Source organism: Prorops nasuta, unplaced genomic scaffold, assembly GCF_024137725.1.
Source record: "Prorops nasuta isolate Cenicafe-Biocafe unplaced genomic scaffold, Cenicafe_Pnas_1.2 PNAS00002, whole genome shotgun sequence".
Classification (NCBI taxonomy): domain Eukaryota; kingdom Metazoa; phylum Arthropoda; class Insecta; order Hymenoptera; family Bethylidae; genus Prorops; species Prorops nasuta.
The window spans coordinates 6,552,869-6,576,962 of NW_027116799.1; the positions used below are offsets into that span (position 1 = coordinate 6,552,869).

At 42.8% G+C, this 24,094-nt stretch overlaps 1 protein-coding gene across 8 annotated transcripts; it reads right to left on the bottom strand.

The window, feature by feature from the left end:
* Nucleotides 1–13: 13 nt before the first annotated feature.
* On the bottom strand, nucleotides 14–24,094 carry Mdr49 (Multi drug resistance 49). Of its 8 annotated transcripts, XM_066742777.1 has the most exons (17): nucleotides 23,700–24,094; nucleotides 19,768–19,875; nucleotides 18,909–19,246; nucleotides 18,234–18,513; nucleotides 8,869–9,002; nucleotides 8,470–8,539; nucleotides 8,154–8,235; nucleotides 7,864–8,057; nucleotides 7,354–7,602; nucleotides 6,388–7,225; nucleotides 5,773–5,976; nucleotides 4,992–5,343; nucleotides 4,691–4,918; nucleotides 3,658–4,607; nucleotides 3,179–3,580; nucleotides 2,934–3,080; nucleotides 14–1,871 (listed from the first exon to the last, which is right to left on the bottom strand). In XM_066742777.1, the coding sequence occupies exons 5-17, from the start codon at nucleotides 8,978–8,980 to the stop codon at nucleotides 1,668–1,670; spliced, it is 4,032 nt and encodes a 1,343-aa protein (XP_066598874.1). In that variant the 5' UTR covers nucleotides 8,981–9,002; nucleotides 18,234–18,513; nucleotides 18,909–19,246; nucleotides 19,768–19,875; nucleotides 23,700–24,094; the 3' UTR covers nucleotides 14–1,667. The 8 variants fall into 8 exon arrangements, with proteins under 8 accessions (XP_066598874.1, XP_066598908.1, XP_066598896.1 ...); XM_066742811.1 differs by lacking the exon at nucleotides 8,470–8,539 and having other exon boundaries at nucleotides 23,700–24,090; XM_066742799.1 differs by lacking the exons at nucleotides 18,234–18,513; nucleotides 18,909–19,246; nucleotides 19,768–19,875; nucleotides 23,700–24,094 and adding exons at nucleotides 13,648–13,810; nucleotides 15,426–15,512; nucleotides 15,598–15,791.

Consider the following 24,094-nt stretch of genomic DNA (forward strand, 5'->3'; position numbering starts at 1 on the left):
TGACGAACAGTCCTTCCAATAATAAATCGTCAAGTTTTTCCTTATACATTTTTTGAGTTCATTTACCTTTATTCGTACGTGACAGACAAGTGTATAATTTGAACCGTCGCTAATAATAATAAGTATAATAAGAAAACGAGAAAAGACGAAAAAAATTAATACTTGCTGATCGTCATACTGCTAGTACATCACTGCAACGAAAAAATGTGTTCGATTCGGCACAGGATTCCTCACGCGCAAAGATCTCTGTCCTTAAGTTATAATGGCCGCAGCCTTAGTCTCGAGTAACGCTTCTGGAACGTTTCTTAACTCCTCGCCGTTCGACAGCGTTCTCTTTTAGAGAGTAACACAACAAGGGGGGATGGTGCTTTGAACGCTGGAAATAAGAGGGAGCCCCGGATAGCGCAAAAATGCATAAAATATTTTAAGAATATTTATAGAATATACAGTATGCTCTATACATATTCTTGGAATATTTCATGAACTTTGTGCTATCTTGTGAGGGATGGAGATAAAGTGCAAGAAAAAGAAAAAAAGTAGTAGTGGAAGAAGAAGAAGGGGAAAAAAGTTAAGTAAGCGTTCCTTGCGATCCACGTGTCGGCAAAAAGCACTCTGGCAATAGGCCCTCTGCTATATGTATATGTATAATAATGATTATTAAGATTATTATCTCACGTATAAGTGCGCCATGCATAAATCAATTCTCTCGCGAGTCTCTCTCTCTCTGTCTCTCTTTCTCTCTTTCACCCCTCCCATGACAAAAGAAACTTACTTTCCTCTATTTACTTTCCAAATATCCGATCGATCTCGTATACACACACCCACACACGCACGCAAACACACAGCCAAGTACACACAAACGTCGAAAAATCCAGCCACGCTCGGTTTCATATATGGCGCTCGAAGAACTTATGAAATTTCAAAAAGTAGCGAAGCGTTTCAGATCTGACGAATTTATCAAGGTGGATTTTCCTGTTTTCCCCCAAGGCCTGGTCGAGGGGTTGACCCAGCGCGCTTGAAAAATCATCCTAATGTTTTTCCCTCTCCCCCCCCCCCCCCCCTCCGTCCTCATACATCATCGTTAAACAGATAAGAAGAGGAAAAGAGCGACGAGAAGCATTATTAGCTCTAAGAGTGTTTGCTTATATGATACTCAACGATCAAACCATCCTGTCTAGTCTTATTAAGGGAAATAATTAGTAGCACTATTCTCCCTACCGATATAGTATAGAGAGACACGGAGCAAATATCTAATTATATTATAAGGCACGAGAGGTTGGCGAGACTGTGACAATTTATTACGTTCCCTACAGATGCCGGCAGGCACCAACGACTGAATACGTAATGAGAACCTGACAGTGCCTTCGTGTGTATTCGACGAATGATAATGAAAGCGGATGATGGCTTTACTGCTGTACCCTCTCCTTCACGCACGAGAAACACTTATAAATTTTTCATGCCGCGTCATTAGACGTCCCTCGGGTTACAAGGGGCCCATGACGAAAAAGAACGTGCCAGGGAAAAAATAACGTAAAAAGGAAACTCTCAATCGAGTTACAGTTACTCCAGAGTCAGATCGATCTCCTTCTCTTCACCGGAGAGGGTGCAGCGAGTAAGTATTGAGACATTGCTATGACGCAGAGTGGAAAATGCGTGAGATCTTCGATCTACTCGATGGCAGCTTCTTGGAGAGCGTGAAGATGAGCGTAGAGTCCATCAGCAGCGATGAGATCGTCGTGGGTGCCCATCTCTGCCACGGTTCCTTTTTCCAGCACGCATATAACATCGGCGTTTCTTATGGTGGCCAAACGGTGAGCTATGGTGATGCAGGTTCTTCCCTCCATGGCCTTGTCCAAGGCTGCTTGCACCACCTGAAAATTCACACTCTTTAGCCTTTCGTGTCATTTGGAAAGAATTACATTTTCTGGTTCATTCTGTAACCGTGTTTGTACGTGTGGACTATGTATACATCGTTGTGACTAACGATATTGCCGTGAGATTAACTCCAACTAGCCGTTTCACGATGGGACAACGTACCGAGGCACGGTGCTCGTAAACCCGAGTGTTTTCGACTGTTAGCAGCACCGATAATGACCACCTGCTGTTACACGCTGGATACAGACAGTAGACCGCGATTTCTACTTGCTAACCCACCCCTTTCACCCCCTAGACCAAACAGTGGTAACGCAACCGATTGTCCGACCAACATAACGATCCCTGTAATCCAAACCGATTTAAGTCCCCCTTTCTGTTATCCGAACCAACATCCCCCTGTCGATTCACTCGTGGCCCACGAAAATTCATTCAAACCTTTATCGACAACATTCCCCCTCTAAGCTTCCATTTTCTAGCATTCTGCGTATTTCATTAACAATATCCTCGCGCTGCGGAACGCGCGGTCCATTAATATTCATCACGCGTCACTCTCACGACTGGAGAGTTTTTTGTTTACGGACACACGTGGGAGGGGGCCCGGGAGTAAACTAATATTCAGGAAGCATCAAGTGTGAAATTGCTGGGATGCTTACGTGCCCTGTTTTTTTTTTATCCTTGGACGGATAGTTTGGCTACTTGAAAAGCCTCGCCAGGGACAATTCCCTAGCGCTGGTTAAAAAAGTGCGCTTCGCAAGCCCCATCACGCTTTTGTCATACGTTTATACGCGGTATAGTGTATAGTATAATATAACGACAGTGCAGCTTTCTTGTTTCCAAAGTATAGCTCCTTAACCCACTTTGTCGTTGTGAAAGTTTTACGGCCGGCCGCGAGCTTCCCGGAATTTTTCTTTTAAACTGGCACTATGGTTTTGCACGAAATTGCTTGGGAAATAACGATTTACATCGGTCCATCGATCCAGCCAACCGTTTGTAGTCAGAGGGTTGGGTAAATACGGTTAAGAGCCAAGAATTGTGTCTCCATTCATAGCCTGCAATACCTTTTCGCTCTGAGTGTCAAGGGCGGAGGTAGCCTCGTCCAGAAGTAGAATTCGTGGATTCCTCACGAGAGCACGTGCTATAGCTATACGTTGTTTCTGGCCCCCGGACAGTTGAGTTCCTTTTGATCCCAGTCTCGTGTCGTAACCCTGAGCGAAGGAATAGAAAGATTATATAGAGGGGGGATGAAGAAGCGTGTGTGCGGAGCATTAATGAGGAGAATTCGGAGCGATTATATGTATTATACCAGAGGTAGAGAGCTAACGAAAGCGTGAATGTTGGACTTTTTGGCTGCTTCTATGATCTCGTCCATGGGAACGTAACGAGTGTTGTCGCCGTAAGCAATGTTCTCGGCGATTGTACGGTCGAACAGCACCGGCTCCTGGCCGACGACGCCCAGCTGGGACCTCAAGGTTGCGAGGGAGACCGAGGAGATGTCACGCCTGTCGAGAGTCACCGCACCGGAAAGTGGATCGTACAAGCGTTGCAGCAACTGGATGCAAGTGGACTTTCCACAGCCACTCTGACCCACCAAAGCAACCATTTGTCCAGGCTTCACGATCAAATTCAATCCTCGCAAAATCTGCATCTCTGGTCGGGTTGGATAATGGAATTCCACTTTGGAGAATTGAATAAGGCCGTCTGCTTTCTGGGAAGAAAAACAATTTTATGTACATGTACAGCTGTGTAGAAGATTGGAGGGAATCAAAAGGAAATGCAAGTTACCCAATCAATTATTTGACCATGGGTTCCCGGTGGAGAAGTGATCTCAGGGACCCTGTCCAAGAGCCTGAAGATCCTACCAGCTGAGATTTTCGCTGTGTTAAAGTTTGGAGCGAAGGCGAGGGCTTGTCCAAGCATCCAAGAGCCGAAAATTAGAGCCTCGGATACTTTGATGACGTCTTGGTAGTTCAGGCCCTCCCTCGCGACCAGATATCCACCGTAGTAGAGACTGAGAGCATAGCCAAAGTAGGGTGTGGTTTGTCCGCAAGAGAACACGAGACCCCTGAGGCGGTTCCTGATCCTGGTGGCCTTGGCGACGTGCGCCAGTTCCGAGCAGTATCTGTCGAGGAAGGCCAGTTCCTTGCCTAGACTGGCGACGGTACGAATATTGGAGATTGCTTCGACCGCGATCCTCGTCGCGGCTTCCATCTTCTTCTTCTCCTGAAGACCCTGACCACTCATGATCCTAGCTTCGAAGAATACCGCTCCAAGCACCAACGGTATCGACACCACCGAGACCAAGGTCATTTTCCACGTGTAATACATGGACAACCCAATTCCCAAAACAAGGGTGGAGAGAGCCTGAAGAATAGCACCGATTCGAGTTCCGGTAGCTCCTTGAACAGCACCAGCGTCCGACGATAACCTTGCGCAAAGAGCACCAACGCTATTGCAGTCCTCGTCGTACCAGCCCATCTCTTGTTTTAGCATGGCGCTGAAGCTTATCTTCCTCAATCTTGTGGTCATTCGCACTCCGGCCAAACCGAACATGTACATCTGCAGGAAGGTACCGATACCAGTCACAATACCGACTATTATGAAGAGAATCGAAAAGTTGACGGTTTCTTTGCGGACTTCGTCGTCGTCCACCAAACCCAGTACGTAGTAGACTTCTCCGAAGAGAACGGCGAACGCTGGGAAGGAGGCACCAACGGTTGCTGCTGCTAGACATCCTGAGGAAGACAATATTTTATTTATTAATAAGATATGCAGTTTTATATACTATAATTATTCCTAAGCCTAAATTTTCGCTAACCGATCAAGTTGAAAGGCCACTCAGGTTTGTTCAATCCAAAGATCCTCATCATGGGTGCATCATAAGGTTTCTCGTGTTCCTCCAGTTGGTCCTCCGAGGTTTCGGAGCCACCGGCCAAGGACAAGCGATGCGAGTGCATCGACAGGGTGGAAAATTGTTTCTTCAATGGTGGTTTTTGTTTTGGTTTGGCTGCGGTGACGGTTTTGGCTGCTGATGCGGTTGCTTTTGCTGCAGAGGAATTTTAAGTTTAACAAATGAATACAAGTAAAAATATATAGTTGTGTAAGAGTGGTACCAGTACCTTTCGCAGTGGCACTAGCATCAGCTGCTACCAATCCATGATAATGATTGCCAAGAGCCAGCAGTTCCTCGTGAGTGCCTTGCTCCACCATTTGGCCATCCTTGATAAAAACTATACGGTCCGCATTGGTGATGGTGGACAATCTGTGAGTGACGATAATGGTCGTTCGTCCTTTGGACGCTGCGTCCAAGGCACGTTGCACCGTAGCCTCGCTGTGCAAATCCAGAGCCGAGGTTGCTTCGTCCAGCAGCAAAATGGCGGGTCTCCTAACTAGGGCTCGTGCTATTGCTATTCTCTGCTTTTGCCCCCCGGATAACTGCGAACCTCTCTCGCCTACTGGGCTGTCATAACCCTGAAAAAGAAGGTAAAAATTTCTTTTGTCAAATAGCTCTGAGAACTGTATAGAAAGAGGCTGGTCATGGTCTCTTTCATTCGAGTCTTGTAATACAATTTTAGTTGTAATTTCTTGCTTGAAACTTTTGGCGTACACTTCTAATACGGATTAATTAACATTATAACAATGTATATATATATATTATATATATAAGCGTCGCGATATAATTCGATAACGAACACCCTGCAACCTTGCGGATAATATTGTTTGCACTTGAGTGTTTGCACGCGGATTCTGCACTAGAGCAGGCCACCTGAGACTCTGCGTCGAGATTAACGTTTGGTCTGCACCAGCGTACGCGACTCTATAGGAGAGAATTTTAGAGATGGAATATAAAAGTGGAGAGTCTCCTGGAGGGCAGCGAGAGAGTGACACTGCAAGCGTTACCTCGGGCAGTTTGCTGATGAAGTCGTGAGCGTTGGCTTCCTTAGCCGCTTTGATCATCTCCTCCTCGGTAACGCTGTCATTTCCGTAGCGGATATTTTCACGAATGGTCGTGTCAAAGAGAACGGGTTCCTGGCCGACCAAACCAATGTGAGAACGCATCCATTGCACGTTCAACTTGGAGATGTCGACTCCATCCAGAAGAACCTGCGCACAAAAATTACCATAAAGAATCTCGGACTCGTGCAGCACTTCCAGCGTCGCCAGTTTAAATTTGCACGAGATTGCCTCCAAGTTGGCGAATATTTACGAGGTTAATATCGCAGGAAAGTTAGTCCGGAACAATTGGGAATATCGTGTGCCGAGACGCGCGTGAAAAGACCATTAATCCAGGACATTATATCAGGATAGATGAAAACGATACAGGGACCAGGCTGATCATAGTAGGAAGAACTGAGAACACGTGTACAATGCAAGCATTGTGACGCGTTCGATCCGATAAACCCCTTTATCCACGAGCAAGCCCTCCAACGTCAACGAGCGAGCCAATATCGTTAAGATTGATAAACGAGCGAGCATTGTCCTTCCAGAACGTTCTTCCTTGACGTTACTACTCACTTGACCTTGAAGAGGATCGTACAGTCGTTGGATCAACTGAAGACAGGTGGACTTTCCACATCCAGACCCACCGACCAAGGCCACGGTCTCGCCATGATTGATCTTCAAGTTGAGGCCCTGAAGAACCTTCACGTCCTTCCTGGCAGGGTACCGGAAGTGCACGTCCTTAAACTCGATCTCACCGTTCACGGCCTTGAGTTTGTGGCCTTCCTTGCTGAGGCTGTCGATGGTGGGTACACGGTCCAGGACTTGGAAGACCGCAGCTGCGGATCCTCTGGCCACCGCGAAGGCCTCCAAGTGGGGCGAGGTCAGTCCCATATTCTGGGCACCAGCCAGCACCCCGAAGAACACGATGACCAGCACAGCTGGCGTGTACTCCTTCGTCTCCTTGGGTCGATCGTCCAGGATCAACTGGACCCCGTACCAGAAGGCCAGTGCGTAGCTCATGTAAATGATGAACCACATGACACCACCCCCAACACCGGACCACATTCCTCTTCGAGTTCCGGTCTTGTCCGCTGGTACCAATTTTTGCGCGTACCTCTCAACCTCCTTGTCCTCCCCGTTGAAAGCGATCACTGTGCGTATGGCTCCGAGCACCTCTTCAGCAACGCTGCCAGCCTGACCGTAAGCAGCCAACTCCAGAGCGGTCAATGAACTTTGAACTTTGGCCACCACCGCCGTGGCTATAACTATTATCGGAGCACAGCTCAGTACCACCAACGTCAACTTCCATCCGTAAATGAACGAGATGATGATGGACGAGACGAACGAGACCATGAGGTACGTGAAAATGCCCAACTTCTCGCCTATTCCGTCCTTCATCTTGTCCAAATCCCTGTGAAAGGTAGTATAAAATTAATTTTTCAACCTGTTGATCGTCCTAGCTTTTTGTATACCATAGGTTTCTTCCACTTTGAATTTCGTACGTATTTGAAATTACACAATTTTAGCTTCTCAACTCACTCTGTGATTCTGCTGGCAAAATTCGTTGATGTGTTTGTATCGTACCAAGACATGTCCTGTCTGAGTACAGCCTGGAGAAACATTTTACGTAATCTGGCGATTTGTCTAAAAGCAGCCACATTTAGTAGATCGACTGTAAAAATGGCGAAGAAGAACTGTAAGGTGGACAGGGCTGCGCAGGATACACCAAAAGCTACCGAATCATCGTAGAGGGCGTCCATTCTCTCTTCGAACGTAGCGGTGGGTCCTCTGAGTGGTAACAGTAATGAAGAGATAAACTCCGGATAAATGTATACAGAACATAGATGAAGGGGTCGATTATTCGCATGAAAATTTGTAAATAAAATTTAACGAATCACTAATAAGTTATGTCATCTTAAATGTATATATAACAATTGGTTATTTTTAACAAAACTGAAAATGTTCGTTTAAACAGGTAATCGACCCCCAGGGTTGAAATTTTCTCGCTATATACATATATATATAGATATATATGCTGCATATACTAACAAGACCTTTCCACCACCAAACCACTCCATGATCAAAGTGGGAGTACTCGTCTGGTTCTCCATGTTACGGTCCACCAAGAGAGTGGTGAACTCACCATACTGTATCGTAGATATGGGAATACAAAGGCCAGTAAGCGTTCCCATTATCAAACCTCCGAAGACGAACATCAGCTCGCTGAATGTAGCAAATCGAAACTGAAAATTTCAAGGTCCACTTTTCAGAATATATTCTTATACAAATGGAAAGCAAAAAGTTAAAAATTTGCGCAATAAAGAATAATATGCATTTACCAGTCTGTAGTAAGGCACAGGGGGTAGAGTAGGCGCCTCTTGAGGTTTCTCATCCTCCTTGGTCTGTGGTGGTACAAATTCACTGTGGACAGAAAATGAAAATCTCAATCACGATTAGAGTCATCGACAGCAAAACTGGAAAAGTATTATCTGTGTAAAAATATCGAATCTTTGGTTGTGCATCTTGCCCCAAACCAGACTGTAAAGTTCAATGGATCTTCAATACGTTATACTATAGACAGTATATTTATGTGTTAAATAAGGTGTTACTCGTGTATCTCTATCGTTCGACATTCTGTAAGAATCACATTCGTACATTGGCAAGCCATTCTCCTGTAGCATATATTCAGCCTCCTGTTTATCCTTCTCCTTGTCTTGCAGTGTGTCTGAAATGAAATATATCAAAGGTACCATAGACCGCAAAATCGTGCAGCCTTTAAGTATGACACGTCCCGGTTGGACTAAAATTCTCGCTTAACGAACGAAGCTCTTTAAAAATCATTTTTAACGCTAAAGCTACGATGCTATTTTTTATAATTTAAAAAAAACAAACAAAAACGAAAATTGTTCAGTAATAATTCTACAATTGACAAAGTTATAAAACAGAGGAGAGTGTTCAAGGATATTGTTTAATTTGGCTGATATCACTCGTGCTTATTTATTTATATATATATATCACACATGATAAATCAACGTGCAGCATGGCTATACTTACACCTCGAGAGGATTTTTTCTCTTCGGTGAGAGTTTTGTTTTGGGGGCTCCATTTGGATATCCTGCGATGTCTCGCGAGGATTCGTGGACCACTGGTAGATTCGCTGCGTCATCGTGCATTCTCAATCAACAGACCTGCAATAAGAATACACGCTCGTGAATGCGTAATTTTGCAGCAGAGAGAGAGCAGCGATTGTATCGGATGCGCGTTTGTAAACAGCGTTGACCGATTAACACTGTGCAAAGATAACCGATACATCGATAACGGATTCCGCATTAATTCGCCCTGGTAATCCCTATATCGTATGTTTGTCGCCGCGATCAACCTGAATTCTATAGTAATCGTTTATACCCCATGCTAATTATTCCAATGTTCGCTAAATAGTATATACATGTATATAGGAGAGAGGCGAACAAAATGGTGTACTTAATGTTTAAAATGAAATTAAAAAAAACCTGAAATTTTGTGATTCTGGAAATAAGGATCATTGTTACATCATTAATTATTTATTAATGATACTTGAACTTATAAAAAAATAAACATTTTTCTTATATCGCAGAAAGAGCAAAGAAGTGCAACTTGTCCCGTTATGACTTTGCATAGGACAAAATGCGGTGATAATTTTAAGTCATATTTTTGTTACTAGATGCAATTTTTTCAACACACGACAAGAAAATTATTTACTAAACATCCACTTTTAATTGGTCATAATATTTTTCAATAATGATTTGACTTACTACAGCTTATACGTTGAAATTATTCTACGCTGATATTAAAACTGTGTGTACTTTAAACACACTTGTGCCAAGGTCATCGATTGTCTTACAACTGTCGATTTCTACCTTATTACAAAGGTTGTATGCGCGCGTTTGTACTATAATTTCGTAAACGTTGAGTAGATAAAGCTCTAATTGTGTAGAGAAAAAAGAGTACCCCGTTTTAATCTCGCCTATATACTCCGTGTTGCCCGTCTTTTCTCTATATGTACATATATACTAACAATTTTGATCATCGCGATGATAACTGGAACAATTTTATTCGAGGTCAATGAAAGGGCACAATTTTCGATGAATCTTTCCAATTTTATTATTTATTTGTAAATATGGTAATAGTTCACAGCCCTGTTAATGATTATACTGGTCGTAAAGTAGTACATATAAATGCATATAAATACACCTATAATTAGCTTATTACGATGATAAGAAATCTTTTTTAATCGAGATCAATGAAAAGGCACAATTTTCAATGAATCTTTCGAATTTTATTGTTTATTTACAAATATAGCAATCGTTCACAACCCTTTTAATTATTATATTATTCGTAAAGTAGTATATATAAATACACCAAGAATTAGCTTATCGCGATGATAAGTTGAATTGATTAAATTGAGATCAATGAAAAGGCACAATTTTCAGCGAAACTTCAATTTTTAATATTTATTTACAAAAGTTCCAAATTATTTCACCCTTGCTCCGTATATTCCATTTATCGTCACAATCAACCTGGTTGCTCTAATAATTGTTCATAGCCCTGCTAATTATTATACTGTTTGCAAACTAGTATATATATACACAAGTATAGCAAGAATTTCGATTATCCCAACGATAAGTTGGAAATTTGTTAATCGAGGTCAATGAAAGGGCAGAATTTTCAGCGAATCTCTCCGATTTTATTATTAATGTACAAAAAGCTTGTTGCAGTGTGTCATACACACACACACACACACACATAGTCGCAGCAGAAAAGCTTGCTTTTTCATTAAACAATTCAGTCTCCTCTCGCGATCGTTAATTTTACATTTTCAACGGCGATTCATTATTTGGCGAATGCCGGCCAGCAGCCGGAAACTCTGGTGGCTCCTTTCGCCCGAGTTCCTTCGCGCGAATTACGCCGCTCTGAAATTAGTTTTCGGCCTTAATGGAGTTGCTACCACGACGAGAGAGCCAAGTCGTCCACCAGCGACGAATGCCCCACGTTCGAGAACGCGTCCAACCAACTTTTGTAATTTTTACAATTAGCCGCGATTTTTCACCCCCTTCGTGCTGTTGCACATCGCGGGTAGGGGGGGGGGGAATTGCTGCGAAAGAAACTTTCTCCGAAACATCCCGCAGCAGCGTAGCGAATACGAAAAATCTGAGGAAAATAATAAACATACGTGCTTTCGCAGTGAGATTCTCAAGAAGAAACTAGTGGAAGTGCAAAACTGTATTAAGAGTAACTTAGGGAAAAGTGATTCACTGTAGGAAAATCGAGACTTAGACGTATATACATTAGGAATACAAATATAAAATTGATTAAAAATAGTTTTTATACACTCCGTTCGATGAAAGATCTTTTAAAATGATTTTGCGAGTGTGCAATAATTCCATTTAAAGTTGCGATATGAAAAATCTGAGGAAAATATTAACATACGTGCTTTCGCAGTGCGATTCTTAGGAACTAGTAGAAGAGCGCAAAACTGTATTAAGAGTGACTTTGGGAAATAGTGATTCACTGTAGGAAAATGGAGACTTAGAGATATATATACATTAGGAATACAAATATAAAATTGATTAAAAATAGTTTATGCACAATCCATTCGATGCAAGGTCTCTCAAAATGGTTTCGCAAGTGTGAAATAATTCCATCTATATAAAGCTGCGCTACGAGAAATCTGAAAAAACTAATAAACACATGTAGTTGCGGAACAAGATCCTCGTAGAAGAACGAGTAAAACTAAAAAACTGCGCAAGAATAAAAATTCAGAAAACAACGAAATACTATCGAAAAAAAATCGAAACACTCGTTTAAAAATCACGAGTACCCGTAAGAAAAGTTTATAGACAAGCTCGATCGACGGGGAATGAAAAAGGGTGTTTCACTGGTGTTTCTCGCAAGTGTGCAATTATGCCGCGCAAAGTTTCGATACAAGAAACCTTAGAAAAATAATACACTAGGAACAAGATTCCTTTGGAAGAACCAGTGAAATCAAAAACCTCGAAAAGAAAAAAACTGCCTAAAACCAACCACATTAACACCATAAAAAAAATCAAAAATCGCTCAAAAGAACCACGAAAACCCATAAGAAAACTTTACAGACAAAATCCGATGAACCAGCCGTCAAAAGTGTATATCGTGGTGTTTCTCACAAGTGTGCAATTATTCCGTGCAAAGTTGCGATACGAAGGGAACAAAGCGAGCGAGAGATTTTGCCAAATTCCTAGTATATATACATATACATATATATAGATACATATACGTAGGCGGTATATTTGGCGTTGATTCGACTAACAGCATTAAAGCTACATAGTTGGGGTGGTGACGGGGTGGGAGTGGGGGTTGGAGGGGGGTAGCGAGGGGGGAGCTCGCGTAACCGGATTTGATGGCCGACAAGTCGAGGATAGTTAGTTGGTGCGCTGTTGTGCCGTGGATTTTCAATCCTACTACTGACGAGAGCAGATAGCTGCGCGCTGCAAGATAATCCGCTTTGTTAAACGAATCTCCGTCGTGAGATAATCCGACAGGAGAGCCACGATAATAAAGTAACTCGCTGAAACCGATACGCCTTGCTATACTCTCTCTCTCTCTCTCTCTCTCTCTCTCCCTCGCATTCGAGCCTGCATTTTAATCCAGCGCGCAATCTACCATGTAGCTTCCGAAAATATTTCGCTATCTCTCATCGCGTCCGATTGCATTATCAGCCGTCGCCATGCCGCGCCGACGCTGGTCCTCGAGAGCAACACATTTTTTCGTAGATCCGATGTCTTAAGGTGACTCAAGCTCTTTGCATATTTCACTCTCCCCCCCCCCCCCCCCTCCCCTCTTCAGTCATCCATCAGATTCCTATCGCTCGATTATTCCACCGTATAAAAATTCTTCCGTCCGGACACCTTTTCCTTGTTGTTATGCGCTATATATATGTTTGTATATGGTTCGCCAGTGGAAAGTCATGGAGAAAGGTCAATGACCTCTTCAGCGGCCTCAGCGGATCAAACACAGGAATTTATCGAAAGCGCAAGACTCGGAGACTTTGCTGGGGTCTATTATCGATTGTCATCCTTCGTTATCGCGATCTTATCGGTAATTGCGCTTCTGGCGTCGATTCATAATGCGACAGGAAGCCGTTATTTCTGACCGCCTAATTCGACACTGCTCGGTCAAAATAAATACCAATTTTATCTCGTCGTGTATCCAAATATAGCCTAGACTAACCTCTTCGTCGTATATGTGTATGACTTAAGCTCGCTTTATAAGCTCGGTTCGAATTTTCGTGGAATTCCTTCTGATAAACGCTTTTTTGGGTTGATGATGCGGTTTCTTTTATTTTGTAGCATACATATAAATAGGTCAAAGAACACGCGAACTGTCCAGACTCGACGGTCCGTACAGTCGGTTGCTATTAGCGCGAGAAATGATATTTTTGGAGCGTTTATTGGCACGCTTTTGGAGGCTTATGCAAGAGCGGTCTAGGCTGACGAGATTCTCGCAAGATCTCGCTTATTTTGCAGCGACTTTTATTGATTTCTTTGGAGAGATTTATGGGACTGATAGTTCAGAGCTGATCTATATTGTTAATTAACATATATATATATATATATATCATTTCCAATTATAGCATACCCACACATATATATCGATGTAGTAATAAGAATAAAAAATAACGCCCAGGAAATTCGAACCAACAAAATCAATAATACCCGCAGTAATAAGAAAAAATTCCTCGAAGGATGAAGAATGAAGAAGACTCAAGGTAAAAAAAACTGGGAATGTGAGAAAAGCAGTCTTCCAATCGTTACCCACCTTGATCCTGTTACTGCTTCCAATCGATATCCCAAATATATTTGATCCGATAAACAGCGGGCTCCGGTAAAAAGACGGACCCCTTCATAAGTGTCCTTCGCACTTCACCAAATGTTCCGAATTACTTCACACACGAACGCCACGGGAGCCCGGTAACTCGTACCTAATATCGTGAATGATCAGCCTTGGAGGAAGGGGAGGTAGGGAAAAGAATGACGAGTGTTATATATATATGTGTGTGTGCGTGTGTGTGTGTGTGTGTTTATATATAGAGAGAATGAAAAGGAGCAATAAACGCGCCGTAAGAATTTTCGAGAAGGTAACCGTAGCGTGGGCCAATCGGAAGCCTGGAGAAGAATACCTTGCTTGGTCGATATACCAATTACTGAAGAGACCCGTCTCGACTTCACAGTCTTTTATACCGTGAAACAACTCCGCAAGATAAGAGGAATCCCCGTGTGTTAACAGCTTGCCTTTAACCCGCTAATGATGCGTCCCCTTCCTCTATCGTTGTAATCATTGTATAATATTCAAAATATTAACACGATAATCGTCTCTGGATCACCCCAGACGTGGTTATCTCGTTCCAAACACTAAAATCTTCCTCTTCATCGCGTGCTATATTAGTCCTTTCAAGTTATATATATATATGTATATGCGTACAATTTTAGCCGGCCTCTTCCGAATTTTCGTACAACACGAGTTAATCGCACTCGCGACCTTGCCACTCCGGTAAGCAGCTAGAAATCTCCACCACAATTAAGTTAAATACGAAAGCGGTGATAAGAATCAGCAGCACGCTCTCTTGCAAAACGTGTGTATTTTTCCATGCTTCCATAGGGTAAATAAACCCAACGTTGCGTATTATTGCGTCACTCCGGGGTCTTCGCTAGGGTTGACTCTTTGGGATGAGGAAGAGTAATTGTGAGACGATTGATGACACGCGATGGTAAGAATAGTTTTTGTTCTCATGGAAATCAGTCGGGCTTTGCGATTATGGTGGAAAGTGGGCGTTTGTGGTATGTGAGTAATTACGGTGGTAATGAGTGTGCAGAGGTGTAAATGGGTGGGTATGACTAATGGGAAAATGGGAGAGTTGTGACATCCGTGGAAAATTCTTTGGAACGTGGATGATGTTTACGTTTTGGTGCATGCGCGTTTCTAGAAACAGAAGCAACCGGGTCGTGGCCTTGGGACCGGGAGACAATTGGGCCAAGAGCGATTAACGACCTAGCGTCGTGTCTTCGTTCTGGCCGATGACCTCTGACACTGGCCTGCTAGCAGAATTGGTCATGAGTTTGAAGTGACCCAAAATTTGGTCACGCTCTTACTTGATTCAGTGATCAGTTTTGTTGCACTCTGGTTACTAGTCACTGGGGAGTCAAGGAGAAGATTGAAAAATGGAAAGAACGCGAGTGATGACCCAAAGTTGACCTTGGCCCCAGTCAATGACCTCTTGACACTGATTTGCTAGCAAAGCTGATCACACTGACGCAACAGTGACCACTTTTGCTAAACTCTGGTATTATTCACTGAAGAGCTCTATCTGTGAGATCAGGGTGGAAAAAGTGGTCACGCCGTGAACACTTCAAAATTACCAAATTTCCTTGCGAGAAACGATGCGGAAAGAAGTGAACGACGACCGAAAGTAGGACTTGGAAGGGGTCAATGACCCATTGACACTGACCTACCAGCAAAACTAATCACAATAACGTCAGTGTGACCCAAAAAGTGGTCACCTTGACAGAATTGCGACCACTCTTGCTACACTCCGGTACCAGTCACTGTCCGATCAACGAGACGATCGAGGGGAGCTCCGGTGATGACCCAGAGTCGACCCTGGTCCTGGTCAGTGACCCCTGAAACTGTTCGATAGGAAAATCAGTCATAACGACGTCACAGTGACCAGGAATTCGGTCACGATGACGTCATTGCTTTGGGTTTTCCTACTTCAGTGCCGGTCACTGTCGACGGACAACCTTGAGACGACCTTGACCTTGATCCACTCAAGAGGATATCGAGGTCAACGACCTTGTCGGGATTCCAGGAATGGTGCGAGTATGATAAAGAACCGGGCTTAAACGAGAGGCTGATTGTTTTTATGCGCGCAAGCACCGCGAGGCTTGGAGATTTGCGAGAGACTGACGCCGAGCGACGGCGGACGTCGAAGTTGCTTACGCAACGGCGTCGACGTCCACACAACCCCCCGGCCCCTGTCACGAGCCAAGGCGACCGTCCAACGAGACGTCCTTACGCCGAAAAACATCGACGAGAAACCAGTTAGGACCGGCGCTGTCCGGAACTCGCTCGCACTTCTTCACGATCATCCACCACGTCCACATCCACCAAAGTAGTGTACTCTTCCCTGACGTTCCACGTTCGACCCACATTTACTCCAGCTTCCGATCGTTACTCGACGAGCCTATTATTATTATTTACATCCCTCGTTCACTCTTCGACAAATCGAGAAGCCTTCACGGTTCTCGCTGAAACAAACCCCAAATGGAACCACATAGTTATCCTCGGTGAGGACCAGGAGTCCTCTTCTTGCACGTTTACTTCCGGGAAGCGCCTCGACGGACTCTATTACATCGATCGCCGTGAAATTTCGACTGAAACCTCGAGACAACGATGTATCGCAAGGTGGACCGATTAACATGGTCGAAAATAAAGCGCGCAGGCTTGGCAAGGTATAAATTTGGGTTGCCGAAGCAGTGTTAGTTTCATGTATAATATACTCTAACACTGGATGGTAAATAGGGCCTCGGGTGATTGTGGTAAGTGCACGTTTGGACGTAAAAGAAGAAGATTGGTTCTGATCCTCGATGATGAGGTTTATTTTATTAGCTCCAAAAGGTAATAATAAGGCTGGTATAAGAAAAAAAACGGAGCCGAAGAAGAGTAACGGAATTACAGTATGCTGGAGGGATGATGTTACAGAGGGTGAGATTTTCCGGTGAAAATCGATTCTTTCAATTAAGAAACGAGGCTGGACGGGGTTTCCCCGGTTGATTTAAAAACTAATTCGGGAATAAATCGGCTTTCGCCGCAGGGAAAGAAAGAAAGTGCAATATGGGGGTATCGATCTCCTCGGGGCTCAGCATAATTGCGTCCCTGACTATAAGGAGCTAGATTCTTAATCAGGATCGCTTATTCGGGTCACTCCGACTCATCGGAGCGTCCTGCTCCAATCAGACATCGGGCAAGGCCTTCGGAGCAGACTCGTCGAAAAGTCAATTTAAAGATAACGTTGCTTCTATTCCACCAGTGATATTTCTTTGATAGCTCGTAGTCGGGAAGGTGTGTGCTGGGTAGATTCCAGAGGACGATATAAGTTTCTTGATTCTCGGTGGATGATTCCGCTGATTCGACAAACAACGGGACTGGACTCGAGTGGTCGACAGGAATTTGCTGCAAGGTTGTAAATTAGTCGAGACTTGGTTGTTTGCCAGTAGCAGCCAGCAAGCGAGAGCTTTGGCAGTAGCAGTCGATTATTGCGGTAATTGAGCAAGGTGCGGGAACGCCAAGGTCCGGCAGCCTTGTCTGGAACTGAAACTGAAACTGTGGGATAAGGGTTGGTTGTATCCACCGGTGGTGGAGCGCTGGCCCTTCTCTCCCACTGATCACTGAATTCTAGAAATAGTTCAGTGAGATTTAATCGTCGCTACCAATTGTTGCTTATTAACAATTGTTGTGGCCAATGGCTTTGTCTTGCTCTACTACGTCTGGCTGCGTACTGAATATATATATAGAGATAATTGGTAGAAATTGTGAATTTAGAATTGCTCGAGTAACAGATCCAGAATTTCATTGTGGATGGAGTTAAACTTGTGTATGACATATATATAAGCCCATTAATGGAAAGAATAGAGGATTGTTTACGAGGAAAAGTCGGTTCGCAAATAACCAGGCTTTATGTCAGTTGGCAGCAACCCTTGGCTGAGCACTGATATCTCGGAGCGCCTGAAGCTCGAGTGCCAAGGTCAACAGACGACAAAAGTAATTCTTCTGCATCCTTATATATCTATACCCACATATGTGTATATGTATATATATATATATATATATACTCGCTTTTACTCGGCGTGAAAAAATTAAAGTTGGACATTGGAGGTCGAAGCGATAAAGCTAATAATAAATTTCATGAGTAATAATAAGTCTTTCGCTACTACAGAAGTATCATTTTTAGCAGGGCTATTCTGCGGCATATCCATTAGGCAGAAACCAGTTAGTGCCGGTTCGGATGGTATATCGCTGCTAATTATTCTTGCCGAACAAGCGCACCGCTTAATCGGTCGCAATGGAAAACACGAGGCTCACTCGAGATATGAGAAAACGCTGACCTATGTGAGTTTTCCACGTGGTTCAACTAAATTCTCACTAAAATCCCTCGTTATACGAGCTCCGCTCAAATCCAAATTACCTCGTAAATTTATCGATATACTATACCGTTCTCACCTACTTCCCCCCATTAAACCGACTGGAAAAAAAGGAAAATCTGCCGAACCGTTTAGAGAATTATATTTCTCCTTCTGGCAATCTTAAATTTCTCATAGGTTACAAGAGAGAAAATAGCGAGTACTTACCATGGTGAAGAATCACTGCCTTTACGGCACAGGATAGAAAGAAAATAAGTTTTCAATTGGGAGCACCGTTCACGGTGCTCCTTCAGGGCAAATCTTATACTTTATGGTATATTTTCTTCCACTACTTTTTTGTCCACTCTTTTTCTCTTATCTCTCTTCTTAATGGAGTCAATCGAAAAATGAATACTATGCTAAAATATCACTTGGCTAAACTTTGGTTTTTCGCCCTCTTTCCCTCTCATAAAAATCCTATAAATTGATCAACGTGTGTACCTAGAATCTGCAATACCATTATTCATGATAAAACGGTCATGGACCGAGTTTATAAAAGTCAATCGGCTGATGCATGGAAAATTACGGGAAATTGCTATGCGAAGGCAAAAAATGATACATTCAAGATTCTCTCAGAAGGCAATCTTTCTTTGACGATGGCTGCAAGCGTGCCAGAGTCATCCGGTGACTTTCACTGCATTTTGCAATTACGTCTCTCCGTGACAAGGACAAAGTACTATATGTTTAGTGCACTACAATGCTTTTAAATGAAGAAAATATTCACGATCGAGAGTACCGGCGTACTCTATGAATTATGCAAGCAAAATTACAATCAATTTGTTTTCTGAAAAGCGAAACTCGTAAATTTCCATCCACGCAGCCTGCTGGTTGCATAATACTTACATCAAAATATTAGAACAAAAAATGTGACAGACAAATAATGCCACTTTGGTCGAATTTTTCACAGAGGCGTTCCAAGCCCCTCTCTCTCTCTCTCTCTCTCTCTCTCTCTCTCTTACTCTCTTTCTCTTAAAATTCCTCAGAGTCGCGGAGGATCCGCATTCAAAGTTTCCGCTGAATTCCCCAACGAAACTCATAAATAAGCTAGAAATTTCTCCAAGTCTTTTCCTTTAGATTATCGTCCAAAATAATTACAAGTGTTCCCGTATGTTGATCATCTTGTTATTGGTATTACCGATAAACCTCCTCTGCTTCACCATATGACCTCCGGTTAATCTAACCTGAAAAACGATACGAACATTCCATTAAAATCAGTAAATGTAGAACAATCTAAAAACCTCTCTATTACCCATTACTCTATATGTATGTATAACATTACGACAATATTATTATAACGACGCGTAGGGATGAAAATACTAACAAAAAAATCTTAGAGTTCACGAGGAGAAAGGGATAAAGAAAACGATTAAAAAGTCCGCTGACGTAATCGGAATTTTCACTGGGTTTATGGATCCTCATTAATTTATATGGGACGTTAGTGCGCGAGGTTCCAAGTATACATACATATATATATATATATATATATATATAGGAGTGTCGAGAAAAGGAGGAGCGGAGAGTCGATTGGGTTTAATTCGCTGGAATCGTTTAACCCGATCGGGCTAACACGCGCCACGAGCATCAAAGAGACTTTTTCGTCGGAGCTTCGTTCGATTGGACGAATCTGCCGTGACTCATCCAACTGATAAAATTCAATGCTCTGCGGACGGTAAGATTGAATAACATAAAACTTGATACTCACACTCATCGGGTACGCTCTGTGTTTCTGCACTGGCAGCTTCACAAAACCTTTTTTTCCCGCCGATTCTTCCAGCTTACAGTATGCCCATTCACCGAGGTTCCACGAAATCTAGATAAACAAAGAAAGGAAAGAGCTATATATAATAAAGGCTGAAAACATGAAAAACTCATAAAGCGTCGAGACTCGTTACGCGATCGGATGTTTTCGGTTTGGCGTGACTCTGAGTTTGTGTTTCTTATAGGTTAGTCCTGCCTACTATACGTATGTTTACATTTCAATCGCGTGGTATTCGAGCCGCGGTGAGTACGGTGATGCGTCGCTCGCGACTCCTATGCATGAATTTTATTTCGCTTTCGCGTTTCGGTTCTACATGTACGCTTTACGCGCGTGTACGACGTTCGCTCGCTGCCATCAATCATCCACGACATCCCTAAGAAATCACCGTGCCATCCCTTATCTTTCCAAACGAGCAAAAAAAGCACGCTTAAAGACGGGAAAGCTTCGTGAGAGATGGAACGCTCCTTTAAAACAACTGCGCCCTCTGGGGAGAGTAATATATAGCGACGAAAGAAACAAAAATTAACAGCTAGGCGTCCGTTCGCTTAATTAATCGACGCGATTGAAATTAATGAAGGTTGGACTTTACAGTGTACAAGAATGATTAATTACTGTTGTTGTTGTTGTTGTTTTAGAAATATCTATTTTTGGTGATTTTGAAAAATTCTGAGTGGCAGGAAAGTCGGATCAACCGTCTAGGATGCCGTCACGTGTTCGTAGAGCGAGTTGAGAGAGCAAAGCTTAAATATCCAATTGAGTTGTGAGACACACGTTTGTTCGTTCGTCGAGCGACTCAACTACGTCCAACCGGCGCAAATCCATTTAGAGGCACAGCGTGTCGTAGTGTAGGCGCTCTCGTATAATCAGACGTATTGCATAAATTAAACAACAACAATGAAAACGACGGCGACATTAACAGTTACGATAAGCTCGCTCCATTGATTAAATTACATGCGTATAATGTAAACGTGGGTTAGGTTAGAGTGGAGAGGGAGTTGTAAAATTAAATTGGAGATGGCGCTCCATCATTAATTTCGCACAGTTTGCTTTTAAATCGAGATGGGATATGGATTAGTTTTATGGTAGTGACGGATGAGGAATGACGTTAGAAACTTTATGATCCGTCGCGAGGACGATTTCGCTGACAGAGATATATATATATAAAACTATGGCGCCGGGTGAAAAGTGATTTGGCGAAATTTGTACAAATACTATTGATCCGCAATCGATTACCGCTTGTCGGTATCAGCGTTTTTTCAATTTGTATGAGTAAAGTCGACGAGAGCACCCTCGATTGCTTCTTTGCGATAAATGGGTGTTTATCCAACCTCCCCTTTCTACTCCTTTTTTGGCGTATAGTTTGATTTTAGCAAACGATCGACCGCGATATGTCTGCGATAATGCATGATAAAAGAGCTCCGTTACTCCGAATATCGATCGATGCTTTGATATAGCGTTCTTATCACCGCGTCTGAAATTTATCTGAGCACACTGGTATAACGCTTAAACTCGTGTACATTCCGACCTCGTGCGATTCGTACTAACCGGTCGCAAGCACGCTTCGTTGAATTCGATACACAAAACCATAATATATACGAGTAGTTTATTATTCCAGGAAAAATTGTCGTAGCCAAGCATTGATCATCGATCGTGTACAGCGTCTACGCTATAAGTGTTTGTTTCGTAATAAACGGTGAACATTCCTTTGTTTACATTTGTTTTCAATAGGCATAGCGAGAATCGTGAAGTTGCTCCATCGTTCCATATCTATTGTACTAGTCAGACATGCGTTAAACGTGAAATAAACAAAGTTTTGTTTTCTGATCGGCTAAATAATGCTAAAACATCAAATAACAGTCGAAACACAATGCACGAAAAAAGTATTCCACTTTAACATTTGCTTCGAATGAAATTTTATTACCCGTACTTTTCCACTTTCTTTGTAACCTTAATACTTTTCATTAAAAACTGTTTTTTTGTATTCGGTTTTATTTCCTGAAAAGTCATTTTAATCGTTGAAATAATCGTGTTTCAGTGCTATTTGTTCAATTACAAAGGAAAACTTTATTTCATATTGAAAACACGTCTGACTAGTATAGTAGATACGGAACGACGGAGTCACCTTAAAACTACGGAGAGTGGCAGAGGTCGCCAGGCAGCGTTCTATTTTCGTCGATGGACGGGAAGAGCGAGAATATTGCGAGGGCTTCTGGAAATTTTCCAGGTCGCCTGATATTTCGTAAGAAACGCCCATCGAAATTTTTGCCACGCTACGCTATACCTATTGGAAGAGTTGGTGCGGTCGTCGCTTCGCAATTGCGAGATTTGCGCTGATTAAAATGCTCGATTTGCGATCGAGAGTGGCCAAGGCTAAGCGCGAAAAAAACGCACTATCATTGACCTCCTCGCGTTTGTGTTGAAACTCTATGCAATACTGTGAAATACGCAACGAAAGCGATTAGTAAATTCTACTGCTATCTAGCTTAGGAAAACCTCTCAGCTGCAGAGATCCGAAGGCACCTTGAGGGAATCGTGAACGAGAACGAGTTGATTCTCGAGAGAACGCGAAATTTCTAGAGAGACCGTCTTCTTTGTGTTTGTATACATATGTACATATATGGTATACTAAAACGCGTGCGCAATCACCGACACAACGTGCCAGCTAAAATCGCAATTCTATGAATCGTTCGCTATCATCGACTACGCGTGCGCACTGACAAATGCATGAGTCAAAATCGGAATTCCTTGAGTGGTTCAACACTTGACGCTTGCGTACGAGATATTCGTTGTTTCTTACATTGATTCTCGATCAGAAAAAATTCTATTTTTAAATAAATATATATACATACATGAGTTAAAATTGCAGTTATATGAGTATTGAGGATAATTAACGTTTGCCAACGAAAAATTTATAATTTCTCGCATTGATACTCGATCGAGCGAAATTTTTGTTAGATACTCGTGTGCATATATAGTATAACGCACTATATATACGTGAGTTAAAATCGGAGTTCTATGAGATAGTCGAGTATTATCGACGCTTACGCAGGAGAAATGAATAATTTGTGGCTTTCATTCTCGATCCGACAAAATTTCCGTTAGTGCACATGTATATTACATTAAGCTATATATATGTAGTTTAAAATCGGATTTCAATAAGCATTTGAACATAACCGACGTTTACACAGGAGAAATTAATATTTTCCCAGATTGATTCTTGATCAGGCAAAATTTTCGTTACTATACAAATATACATAAAATAAAACAAATTCTATGTACATGAGCTGGAATCAGACTTCTTTAAGTATAATGGAGTACGATGAACGCTTGTACGAAAGGAATACAGAATTTTTTACAGCATAATTCCCCATCAAAAGCTGGCTAAGAATCCTTGAAAGATGATTGTAGAGTGAATCTTCGGCATTGGTTGGTAGACTCGAAAAATGAGACATCTACCAGAGACTAGCTTTATTACGTATTACATAAGGAAGAATCCATGTGAATACGAAGGCACGTTCGAAAGCATAGCGATATGCAGGAAACAGCTGTTCCACGCGATAAAACTCATATACACATAAACACTTGAACACACACATAGAATCGCGTGTGTCACGGGCGTCGTACCACTGTTTCTTTTCCTCTTTCCAAAACTTTCCTATATACATTCTCCAGTACACTACATATATGTATATATATAATGTGTATATATATATATATATACTTACACGTACAGAGAGAAACATTTCCTAACAGTGCGTCGCGCTTATTACCTCTATTCCTTTGTCACGCCAGTTACCTCTTTAACTTTCCGTGCTAACGATCTCTCTTTAAATTCCACACCGTGCATATCTCTCTTCGTTCGCGTGTCATTTTACCTTCTATTCCCACGCTGATTCGGCTGCTTGACGCCAGAAGCAATTTCTGCAACGAAAGGGGGAATGAAGGATCGTTATGGGAGTTGCAGATGTACCGAGACTCCCGTGACGTCAGACGATAAAGCGTTGCAGGCACGTGGAGAAGAAGGCCGGTTTGGCAGAGGTTAGGTGCCCCTAATCCAGTCGAGTCCGTCTGTCTCGCAGGACGGCACGAGCGACGGTTTATCGTGTTCGACACGCCGCGGGCAAAAGGCAGTTTTACACTGGTCCCCCCTCGACACCGGCGCCTCTATGTATAGCAGAACGGAAGAGAACAGAAAACGTTTACCGTACCGTCTACCCGGTCTCTGCCTACCGTCTACGTCCTGCCACGGTTGCCACGTTGCTTACAGCGC

Coding starts and splice junctions, on each gene's coding strand:
- Mdr49 (XM_066742777.1), bottom strand. CDS start 8,980: ATGACGCAGCGAATCTACCAGTGGTCCACGAATCCTCGCGAGACATCG. Junction 5,344..5,772: donor TCATCAGCAAACTGCCCGAG/GTAACGCTTGCA, acceptor CTTCTTTTTCAG/GGTTATGACAGCCCAGTAGG. Junction 3,581..3,657: donor ATGGTCAAATAATTGATTGG/GTAACTTGCATT, acceptor TTTTCTTCCCAG/AAAGCAGACGGCCTTATTCA.